The sequence below is a fragment of the Lepisosteus oculatus genome, chromosome 27 (assembly GCF_040954835.1).
Source record: "Lepisosteus oculatus isolate fLepOcu1 chromosome 27, fLepOcu1.hap2, whole genome shotgun sequence".
In the NCBI taxonomy this organism is placed as follows: domain Eukaryota; kingdom Metazoa; phylum Chordata; class Actinopteri; order Semionotiformes; family Lepisosteidae; genus Lepisosteus; species Lepisosteus oculatus.
This window is the reverse complement of record NC_090722.1, coordinates 3,957,596-3,969,720: the sequence shown is the minus strand read 5'-3', so window position 1 is coordinate 3,969,720 and position 12,125 is coordinate 3,957,596. Positions and strand designations below refer to the sequence as shown.

The window sequence follows — 12,125 nt, the reverse complement described above, 5'->3', positions numbered from 1 at the left end:
TCTAAACATCTGCAGTAAACCTCGAAGCTGTCCAGGATAGGGGGAACTACCCAGCCAAGCATTCTTGACGCCGACTCATCGGTTAAATTTCACGTGGGCCACTGAACCCCAGCTCCATCCCCCAATTTAAGAGATCAAGCTGAAAAACCGTGCAGGGGCTCCACAACCTTTAGACTCGGGAGGGATCCCAGGACTAGGACATCCAGCTTCAGACTGATAAGGCCGGGGTTTGGCTGCAGTATTTTGTCTGTGTCACAGATAAGCAAGGAGAGTCCTGGCGTGGCCATGGAGAATGGGAACCGTAGGTGAACGTGAGTGTGGTTGAGTCACTGCGGGTGGTCATGTGGACAGCGTGGGTTGGCGGAATTTTATCTGATCCACTGATCAGGCCTGCAGTTCTGCCTTGAAGGGGCAGGGGGAGGAGGCTGGCTGATTACCGGAGAACGATCTAAACCAGGTGTCAGCAGCCTGGCCACATGCTGTTCTGTCTCCGGCACCCCTGGGGCAGATCAGATTAGCACAGCTGGCCAGGTATCGATTCCAGATGACCGTGGCCTTCCAGATCCTCTACGCAGAACGAGACGGACAACCCTATCCCCACCCTGTTTTACCAATCTAAAACAGAGGTGCCCCGCCCACCCCAGACCGGAGACCGTGTGTTCAGCCGTGAGCTCTGAATCAACACCGAGGAATCCCGAGCTCGTTCGCCCCCAGGAGCACCTCCCACAGATTCCTCGGCCATCCCGAAGCTCAGTCTCCCCCCTCCCCTTCCCTCGGAGAAATGCTTGGAATTTGCCCAGAAAGCCAGCTGCTCCAGAAGCCACAGGGCCGGGCCCCATCCAGGCGACGCCCCCTCTCGCCCCCGACCTCCCTCCCAGAGAAGAGCCCGTCCCCAGCGTCGCACCAGGAACGCGGATCTCCCTTCCTCCCGAAGCCGAGACGGCTGGGGCAGCCCTTCAAAGAGCCATTTTTTTTTCCTGCCATTTTTCACTTGCACCTCAGTAGGAATGGGAGTGAAATCTAAACTCCTCACTCCTACACTCCTCTACTAAAGATCCTCAAAATCCGTCCGACGGCGGATCCCGTCAGCCCTGCGATGGGCGGGTCGAAAGGGGAAAGTCAAAGCATCGAGAAAAAGCTCGGAACGTTCCGAGGAACCTCGAATCAGGCACAGCCCCTTCGTCTCTTAGCGTTTTTTACAGAGCAAGCTCTTCGGCAGCTCACAGCTACAAAGCAAAACAATCAAGCAAGCAGCAGCAGTGACTGGACCTACACAACACCCCCAATCTGGCAATGAAGAGCGGGGGGCCCCTCGGGACCCCCCCAGTTTGGCATTTACCTCGTCCTGGTTGCTCTCCACTTTGGGGTTGCTGGCCGTCCGCTTGAGGTTGCTGCTGAGGCTGATGCCCACCATGGCGTCCGACTTGGAGCGCTGGTGGGTGCGCTTGGAGGGCGAGAGGCAGGGCTCCGCGTGGGGCCCCGCGGAGGAGGAGGAGGCGGAGGAGGAGGAGGAGGAGGAGGAGGCCGGGGCGGGGCAGCCGGGCGGCTCGCGGCGGCGCTGGGCGGGCTTCAGCTCGTCCGAGAGGATGACCTTGCGCAGCTTGGTGCCCCGCGAGTGGCGCTGCGTGGAGATGTGCATGTCCGAGGAGTAGGCGCCCAGCAGCCAGGCGCACTGCAGGGAGAAGTTGATGCTCTGGCGGCAGCGGTGGACCACGTAGGGCTTGATGGCGTCGCCCACGTCCTCGTCCATGTGGATGTACATGTTGAGCAGCTGGGGCAGGTAGAAGTCCACCTCCTCGTTGCGGAAGCTGAAGAGGCGGTTGCCGATGTAGGCCTGCACGCCGGGCTCCTTGGAGTTGTACAGGTAGGAGATGGCCATGGAGATGTCGAAGAGCTTGGACTCGAAGAGCCGCAGCAGCCAGGACTGCTTGGACGAGTTGTTCTTCTGCCTCCGCCGGGCGCTCTTCACCGTCCCCGGCTGGGGCTCCTCTCCCTCCTCCCGGATTTTGGCGGGCTCGCCGGCGGGGCCGCCGTTCACCAGGCCCGGCCCCCCCCCGCCGCCGCCATACCCCACCCCCCCCGCCTCCGCCTCGCCGCCGTGCATCAGCTTGACCTTCTGCAGGACCTCCTGGCACGCCTTCTTGGCCACCTCGGGGTCGATGAGCAGGCCCAGCTCGCCCAGCCCCTCCGAGATGACGTCCAGGGGCGGGCTGCCCCCCCGCGGGCTCTCGCTGCCGGCCTCGGAGGAGGAGGAAGAGGAGGAGGCGGGGCTCGGCTGCAGCTGGTCCCCCGGGGCCGGGGCTGGGGCTGGGGCCAGCTCCACGCCCACGTCCCCCATGATTGATCCAACGGAGGCCACTGAAACAGAGAGAGAGAGACGGAGCCAGTTAGGAAGGAGGTCGGGTTACAAGCAGAGGGATCGGATTCGGGGACACGGGGGCACGTGCTGCTGTCAGGCCATCGTGAACCCCAACAAGACCGGGGGCTCTGCGGGACCCCAAGGTACGAGCCGCCACCACCGGGAGGCCAATGTCAATGGCGACGGTCACCTCATTTAACACCGGGCTCACCAAAACACAGAAATGTCTGTCGGAAATTCCAATGTGCTGCCGAGCCCGAGCCCGAGCCCGAGCCCGGGCGTGCTCCCGACTCGGGATGGCAGCCCACAGACGGGCAGGCGCGCCCCCCCCCCCTCATCTCCCGTGTCCTTCTTTTCCGCTTCCGATTTCGGCCGACAGGAGCGGTCAAACCTGATTGGTTTTAAAAAAACCTGCCTCGAACCCGTTCGCTGAGCTCCCTCCCCTCACCCTGGTGCCGACTGCACGGCAAGAGCGCGCCCCCCCCCCCCACCATCGGTCAGCCCCCCGCAAACAGTTAACTGAAACACACGGCTTGAAACCTCAGGGGGCATCAAACTGTGCACTGCGCCCCTGTGCAATAACTCCCGATTGGGGTGGCTGGCCTTTGCCGAGCCGAGAGAACCCGAACGACGAGGCTGGCAGGATCTCAGGGGAATCTTCAGCTCCGCTGGCCATCGCGTGCTGCTGGTGGTCTCTGGCGACGCTGCCAGTCGAGACCCGGGGACGTCTCGGAAAGGGGCGCGGCCCCTTCCCACTGCCTGCACGTCCTCAAGTCCACGCACAGGGCTGGGACACTCTGTCCAGGACTCTCCTCGCATGTCCATCCCTGTTTCTTCCCATCAGCCCGCCACGATGTCCAAAACGGACAAAAATGTGCGCACAGTACGAACACGCATGTCTACACACACACACACAATAATCAACATCGCCCCTCGGAAAAAGCACAACCAGCAGCAGCTACCCGTCACTTAACCTGTCCTCAGGAAGCTCCGCCCCCGCGGTGCAGCGGGACGAGCATCACTGAGGCCGCGGTTCCAGGATCATGTGACCCAGGACGCGCCCCGAACACACCTGGACAGCACGTCGCTGCTGGGTGACCTCTCCTGACCCCGCCACCCTTCAGCAAATCGAAGAATCCGGAGGGGCCCCCGATACCGAGACGGGCCAGCTGGGGGATTGGGGGGACGATTGCAAGGCGCCCGCCTTCGTGTTCCTGTGGGTCGCCGCCACCCCGGGCCCCGAGCTCGATGACGCACGGCCGAACACGCTTGCGTTAAGAGTTACACGCACCCCGACTGCAATCGGACAACGAGCCCCCCGGTGTGATCTGCAGGACACAAAAGCATGACGCAAAACGAGAAAATATTTACCCGCTGCACAGTAATCAGGGTGCTCCGTGCTCTGTTCCTGCAAGGGAAGTAAACTGAGAGGCCCTACTTCTCATACTGTTGCGTACCCATGCAATCTGATCCCAGATCTATTCTTCTTGTAGCCCGGACTGTTGAATAGTTCCCCTCCACACACACACACACAAAACAAGATCTCTGTCTATCATGTAACCAGTTTCAGGTGCAATGATTCAGTATTCTGCAGCAAAAAGGACACTGTGTCTTCACACACACAAACGCACCAGGCCGGAGAGATCATAAGCGTGCATTGGGGGGGAAAAAAAACCAGGTTATTTTCTTCACCTCAACACTAATGCTGTAAAGCTCTGGAGTTGATTTTATGCAGGCCGGGAAGAACAAAACTGTTTCTGTTACACGAGACCGAGAAAACACTTCTCCAGTTATGGGGGCGTAAAAAAAACGAGAACCAAACCAGGAGTATGAAGTCTCCCAGAAAAGGAAAGGACACCGCACTCGCCGACTGCGAAGGCAAGGGCACTGTCCCACGTCTTCCACCACGCAGAGGTCACTAGGGTGCAGCTCCCCAGACCACACCTCTATATCAGGTGCGTCCAGGTAACTCACTGATAACACGTCGTCCAGCACACAGGTCAGGTCCTAAAGTCCGGAGGGTGCTGGTTCAATCCGGGGTCACGGCCCCTTTGCAGCCAGGAATGCCGAGGTGGGAGTGCTCAGCTGCCACAGCTGACCGCAGCAGGTGCAGAGTCAGACACTTCTCCGACACTGCCAACAGCCATTGCAGGCTGCGCGCCCCTGCAGCTTCTTCAGTGATAAACACACCCGCACAGCCCTCAGAGAAAACTGCACCCTCCCCATGTGGGATGGGGTTTCGGGTCACAGCAAGGACTCCTGTGACCCGCGCACAAAGGAAGTCCGGCCTGAGCCTTTATCTGTGGACACATGGGGCTCTGCAGCGCAGCGCCTCACTGGAGAGAGGGGCTCCAACTGGAGCAGAGGCCCACCTCTCTAAAACTAAAACCTTTCCTATAGCTTAACTCCCCCCCCTCAATTCATGTTCATTTCTTAATCCAGTCTGTTTAATTCAGTCCCACTGGAACACATGTCCTGGGAAAGCTGAGGCTGCTGCTGGAAGAGGTGTTAGTGTGACCAGTAGGGGGCGCTCACCCTGCGGTCTGTGTGGGTCCTGAGGCCCCAGTGTAGTGACGGGGACACTATACTGTAAAAAGGCACCGTCCTTCGGATGAGACGTAAAACTGAGGTCCTGTCTCTCTGTGGTCATTAAAAATCCCGGGGCGTTTCTTGAAAAGAGTAGGGGTGTTACCCCAGTGTCCTGGCCAAATTCCCCCCAGTCCTTTACCAGTCATGGCCTCCTAATAACCCCCCTCTCTGAACTGGCTTCATCCCTCTGCTCTCCTCCCCACTGAGAGCTGGTGTGTGGGGAGCGGACTGGCGCATCATCCAGGTGGGGGGATACACACTGGTGGTGGTGGAGGGGATCCCCATGACCTGTACAGCGCTTTGAGGGGAGTGTCCAGAGAAGCGCTACGTAAATAATAATTCCTTACATTATTATTATTCTCCCCCCGTTTCCTCCCCTGGGCGGCGTGGGACAGCTGCAGCCAGCGGAGCCCCAGCCAGCTGCGGCCATGTCTGAGGAGTGACGTGACCTTCCTCGCCATTGCGTAATCCCGAAAAACACCACACAGCGGCCCGCGTCTCGCCGGGACAGCCCGGCCTCCGGCATCCCCCGCCGCGTGAAACCGAAACCGGGGGGATTCCGAGAGGGGACTCTGGGAGCTCGGCAGGTCGGATGGCAGGCGACGGGGACAGGGACGCACGCCTGGAGCGAAAATCTAGGAAGCGGTCGGGATATGAAGATCGGGATCTGTGACCGGGGGGAGACCGGAATCCCAGCTGCCCACAAGGACCACTCCACGGTCCCGCGATCTCCCAGAGGAGCAGGAGGAGGAAGCAAACATGTCAGGAAGATTTTGTACGGCAGAAAGAAAGAAATAAGCCAGACGTTCAGATAAGAGGTAGCTGAGACCACAAAAAAAAAGACGGACAAAGTACAGAGATTGAGTGTGGGAGGGATGTTCTCTGGCAGTGACCTAAATAATCAATAACTCACGTGTTTCCGACACGAAGAAATATGACAGGAGCTGGGTCAGAGACCCCCTTTCTAATCCATCCTACAACAGGATTTAATTTGTAAGCACCAGTTCCGCCCAACCCTCACAGACACTAATCCCATAGCAATGCACGGAGAATACAGGCACAACTGTTCCAGACACCCGCCACTCTTTGTGTGTCCTCCAACCTTAAAGAACTGCCTTTGAGTTCCCAACACTGCCCCCCACCCCCATGTCTTTGTTGCACTATCAAATCTCAAGTGTAGAGGGGCTGACCGTATCGACACCCCCTTAGGATTTGAATTAAAAGGGCTAGGCACATCTCCTCTCACAGCCCGGATTCACAGCTGTACACACCCTGGACACCTATCGCCTCAAGTAGCAGTTTGCTTGTCGTGCGGATGTGCGGTTCTGCGGCCACAGTGAATTCCAGCAGAGCGCCGCGGCTCAAGCTGTCTGCCCTCGAAGATCCAGCCCGTGTGTGAAGAGCTCCTGCCTGCCTGAGAGAATGGACACCCCGGACTCAGCCGTATAGACTCCATCTTAAACAAGCAACGCTTGCTTACAGTGAGACACCGCCCTCCTGAACAATACAGTCAAGACAGACTTTACAATAAACCAAAAAAAACCTGAGTTTTGTGGCTTCTAGCACCTCTGGAGTTCTTCAAAGAGGCATCCTAGGACTACTGATATAATTTCGTACAATTTCTTTGCGTTCTCAGGAGAATATGCTAAGTGTACGCCCGTTGCACAAGAGGAAAGGACTTGCTGGTAGTAGAACACTGCGGGGTGACTTCGACACATGAAAGGAGAAAGGGGGGTGAGGAGAGAGGCCTGCGTATGATAACAAAACCCAAACTCCTTCTCCACTCAGATGAATATTTAATCCACTGTGAAGCCAGGACGCACGCTCAATAACTCAGCCGGTGGCCCTCTGCCTGATCAGGTTTCTTAAAACACGGGACTCCTAAAGCCCGGTTTAAAAGGCAGAAAAGGGGGAAAACACTTGAACCTCTCGTCCAAAACCTTTCCCATCAATACATTTTCCCCCCCATTAATGTTGATTTCCAGTCTGTGTAACGCAATCCCACTGGAACGCGTGTGAACTCCAGAAAGCCGTCATCCTGACACAGGCGAGTTCAGCTGTCGCTGGAATGGTAACTCGTCTCCATGGGGAAGCCGGACAGCGCAGGACAGCAGCTGCTGGTGAGGAACAATGGCCGGAGAAGAAGTGGCAGATCCCGCTCGGAACAAAATGTCAGCGGTTCCAACCGAGGTGTCCTCATGTTGGATTTCAACATGCCTGTAGCTCCCAGCTGGCAGCCCCACTGGAGCTCAGCAGGTGTGAGCCTGGCCAGTACCTGGAGGGGAGACTCCTGGGAAAGCTGAGGCTGCTGCTGGAAGAGGTGTGAGTGGGGCCAGCAGGGGGCGCTCACCCTGCGGTCTGTGTGGGACCCGAGGCCCCAGTATAGTGACAGGGACACTGTACTGTAAACAGGCACCATCCTTCGGATGAGACGTAAAACCGAGGTCCTGACTCTCTGTGGTCATAAAAAATCCCAGGGCGTTTCTCGAAAAGAGTAGGGGTGTAACCCCAGTGTCCTGGTCAAATTCCCCCGTCCTTTATCAATCATCCCCCTCTCTGAACTGGCTTCATCACTCTGCTCTCCTCCCCACTGAGAGCTGCTGTGTGGGGAGCGGACTGGCGCATCATCCAGGTGGGGGATACACACTGGTGGTGCTGGAGGGGATCCCCATGACCTGTACAGCACTTTGAGTGGAGTGTCCAGAGAAGCGCTATAGAAGTGTGAGGAGTTATTATTTCAATGCTCTTGACTGCATGCTAGTATCACAGATCAGCCCTGTCACTGGTTCCCGTCCTGCTCTCCCGTCTCCTGAGCACAGCCCCTCGCAGTGGCACAGCCCTCTCGGCCCCGGACAGGGTCAGGGTAAGCTCCCAGGCCCAAGGTTCGAGCCTCGGGGGCTCAGCTGCACCCGGCAGCCGTAAAACATGCCCGACAGACGGATCGCGACACCGGGCAGGGATACTCCCCCTCCGGAGCACGGGGCTCCCTCTCCCCCTCGCACATCCCCGCAGCCTGGCAGGAGCCCCAGCGCAAACCTCGACTGGCCGTTAATACGATCAGCAACAGCGCCCCGAAAACTACCGGGAAGAACTACCGGCCAGAAGAAACGAGAGAATTCCCCTCGCTCTGCCCGTCACACGAGCCCACACTCTCGAGGGGTCTCCCCGCAAATCAGCAACATGGAACACTGTCATTTTCCACACACAAAGCCCTGGGCACTCTTATCCTCTGGGGGAGAACATTCCGCTTGTTGCAAAACTTGTACTAAACAGAGGCATCCTGGGAAGAGTGAGGCGGTTTTGTACAGTTTCGCTTTACTCCGAGGAGAACGTCGGCCACGCCGACAGCTGTACGACAATGGGAAGGGAGTGACTTCTTGGCAGCGGAACGCTGTGGAGTGATTTGCGCAGGCCTCGCGATGAAGCCCAAAAATTCATCCAACATCCCACAGGTGGGCCAATCACAGCACTCTTTCCTCTTTTTCCCCCAGGAGCTTGCAAGACATTAGCGACTAAGGAGCGTCATTACGTCATCTCCAGGACCACCACCTGCTGGAACACACCAGCCGGCGGTGGGGGGGGTGGACCGCGCTGGTAACTGCAGAGCCCAGGTGAGGAATCTCACACCCAGAGGTGCCCAGAGCAGCTCAGAGAGACTGAGCCTGCACCCACAGGCTGGACTCCACTCCCGTGCTGGCACCAGAAAATCTGACCTGCAAGCCAGAAGACTCCCGACTCCCCCCCCCCCGGTAAAGTGTCAGATGGTACTACCCTTCTTGTCTCGTCTTCATCAGGGGAGGTATCAGCTGATCACCACCAACAATTCACCCTTCACGAATTCGGGGACAAGCCATTCTGTAAGCACACACTCACAAGTTTAAAGAAACGTGGCTAATTTTATTTCAGAGCAAGACGGGACACGTAACCTACTGTATGTGATGAGGCTAAATAAACAATACCTTCGTTGGCCTCTACATATCGAGATTACAGTAAAATAACTGAGGAGTACTTCTGTTTTGCGTTTTACACTGTTTTACAATACAGGTGGTACTGATAGTGCAAACAACATCTCCAGCTCCAGTATTTAGACCTTAAGTGTGAGTTTTATGGGGGGAGGGGGTGTTCAAGTCCTTCGGGAGGTCCTCACTGGGAGACACTTTAAAGCAGGGGTTCCCAATGCTGGTCCTGAGAACCCCAACAGCAGCTGACACGCATCTCAGCTGGGCTCTCGGCTTCAAGGAGTCCTGAACTGCACCACTGTTTCCACTCCAGGGCTTAAGATCTTAGGTCACCTTGGAAATGCAGCATTAAAAGACACGTCCTACACATGCAGGAACCAAAAACAACGAAAGAGTTCACATAAAACCTGTTTTTTGAAAACTGTTTCAAATCAGGGCTCAGTTAGTACCAAAGCCAGCAGGAGTTTCACGCCCTGGGAATGAGATTTTCGGGAACCGTACGAAAGCTGTCCCTCGAACCCTGAAACCCTCCTCACCCAGCCAGCAGCGTCACAGCAAACATCAGAGAGGAGCCCGAAAACGAACGTCGGGGTCCGGACTTCAAACAACCAAAATGGCGTCCTGTCATTCAGCGCCAGGGGAGCTGTGAGCCGGCAGCCCCGCGCCCTGCACTTCCTCCTGCTCCGGCTGGCGCTGCTGGGGCAACGAGAGAGGCACAACACCGCGGAACAATAAGGAGCAGGCACAAACACACAAGCGCCTGGTCCCGACAGCCTGATCATTTGATCCTGTGGATGGGACTTTTTTTTTTTGGGGGGGGGGTATTTTTCCCCACATGGCAACAAGAAACTTTCAATTATGCCACCCCCCCGGAGGGGAAGTGTACAGGAGGGAAGCAGATCTGCGACGCGCGCTTGTCGCCTCTGGCTATTGGCCGCTGGGGTGTGACATCGGGTGCCCCCGCACACGCGCTGCAACCCCCACGCAGCTTCCTCTCGGCAAGTTCCTCTTCTTGCAGATCGGCGCCAGCGCTGGGGTGTGCGGACACGAGAATGGGGAACCGCACAGCACAGGGCAGGGGGCCCCGCCCCCAGCTCCGCTGCCCTGGTTTAATCAAGTCTGTGCTGACCCTCACAGGTCCCAGTCAATGCAAGCAAACACAAGGATGGCAAGGCGCTACAGTGAACAACAGAAAGTGCCGATTATAGGGTTCATGAAGAGAAGGTAACACAACAGCACCTCACTTATGATATCAGCAATAATTCCTGTTACATTATCGCCAAAGAATATTGATCAACTGGATAGTTCTATAAAGAGGGACTAGAATCCTGGCCGGGGGGGGTTTGTTACACACAGAGGGGCGACAGGAACGTCATCTTTCGCTCGTCACTCGGAGTGAATCAGGAGGACACAAGCGATCAGGGTCATGAAAGTGACCGGGAGGGATGGTCTAACACACTCAGGAACAGGAGTCGGGGCACAAACGGAATTCAAGAGAAAGCGCGGGTTTTTTAGCTGAAAAACGGAAGCTTGTCTTTACATGAAGGGCGGTAGGTGTCGGCAACAAACTGCACAGCCATCAAATTGACAATAATTTCATCAGAACCTTTAAGAAACAAGTCGTTAACTGCAAGTGACTGAGCAAGCAAGACAGGCTGAGCACGCCCTTCTAATCTGGAGCTTTTCTTATTGTCTTTTTTTTTCTTGTTCCTTTAATCTCCCCTGTTGAAGTCTTCAACATTTCACACAGGCTGAACCCTGGACTTCAAGTACCACTTCAACAGGCAGCAGTACCCTCTTGCATTCCAAAGGACAGGCTCAGTTCCCCAAAGCTCCATGGCCACTTGGACCATCTCCTGTCCCAACCACAGTTTTAATGATCCCTGTGTTTCCTTTCAAAATGCCGAAGACATGCGGGACCTTTGGTTACAGATACTGTGAACGAGCCGCAGACTGAGCAGACACTGCAGTCCCCACATTCGGTCAGAATCTCTTACAGTGGAAAGACAACCATCAGTTACCAGCTCTTCTTTGTACTCAATTCCAGCACTGCAAGGTCCTACAGTTTCCTCTGTTTCTGTGTATAATTCAGCGTTGCTCTGGAGCTGTGTATTTACTTTTGAAGAGTTTCACTTTGTTAATTCTGTCCCCCCATGTGCCCACTGCCTTCCCCTAGCAAGCAGAATCGTCATCTCAGCTACTTCCTCCACTGCAAGCCAATTAAAACCCGTCGTTTTCACTTCTCTGCAAGCTTTAGTCTCTCCCCCCACCCCATCTCCTCACTCCCACCCCATCTGTTCAGACAGTACCTGGGATCTGTCAGCTGCCTCTTCCTGCGACTCCTTCCTGTTACTGCCCTAATGTCAGCCCTTCTCAAACCGGCGACATGGTGCTAATTGAGCTTGGAGAAATCAGACTCAGACACAGGGGGCTTTAAGCCTAGCTGACCTTTTCAAAAAGGCTTTTTTGAGAGTGTATGATCTCCGATTTATCGGATTAGTCATTTTAAAATTTGCTTTTCCTATTCTGCCCAGAACGCTGAGATGGCTTTCAAAGGGTCCTGCCAGCCGTTTTTTCTGACCGCATTCTTCCAAGTCAGGGTCTCAGGGGGGAGCCGAGCCTATCCCAGCAAGCAACAGGCACAAGACAGGATACGCCCTGGATGGGACACCGGTCCGTCACAGGGCACACAGAAACAGACTCGCAGACACTCACCCCAGGGCCAGTCTTCCCAGACACCAATTAACCCACCAGCGTGTCTTCGGACTGTGGGAGGAGACCCACATGAACCAGGGGGGAACATGCAAACTCCACACAGACAGCACCCCAGGTCTGGAACTGAACACAGGGCCTCAGGGCTGAAAGGCAGCAATGCAACCCACAGCCGCCCACTTTTAAAAGGCGCTGTATAAAAATCTTCACTGTAAACACAGAACAGCTGCCGACAGGGTCACACATGACTGCCCGGTTTGCAGCAAACCCTTTTATTGACTCTCTGTGTTACTTTTCCCTCTCCTTTGATGTCTCTGTGACGTCCTGTGGGCCACGCCCCATTTTCTCTCCGATTCAGAGCCTATCCCAGCAAGCAGTGGGTGCAAGGTGGGGTACGCCCTGGACGGGACGCCAGACCGTCGCCAGGCCGAGAGACACAAACACTCACACGCCTGGGGCAATTTTACAGAGGCCGGTTAATCTGCCAGCGTGTCTCTGGACCGCGG

General features: G+C 56.1%; 1 protein-coding gene across 3 annotated transcripts in view; it reads right to left on the bottom strand.

The window, feature by feature from the left end:
• pi4kb (phosphatidylinositol 4-kinase, catalytic, beta) overlaps nt 1-12,125 on the bottom strand; it is a 35,351-nt gene that overhangs the window by 20,242 nt on the left and 2,984 nt on the right. For all 3 annotated transcript variants that reach the window (XM_069184691.1, XM_069184690.1, XM_069184692.1), the window contains exon 2: nt 1,340-2,358. In XM_069184691.1, the coding sequence (XP_069040792.1) occupies nt 1,340-2,338 (999 nt within the window). In that variant the 5' untranslated portion in view covers nt 2,339-2,358. The remainder of the gene's footprint in view (nt 1-1,339; nt 2,359-12,125) is intronic.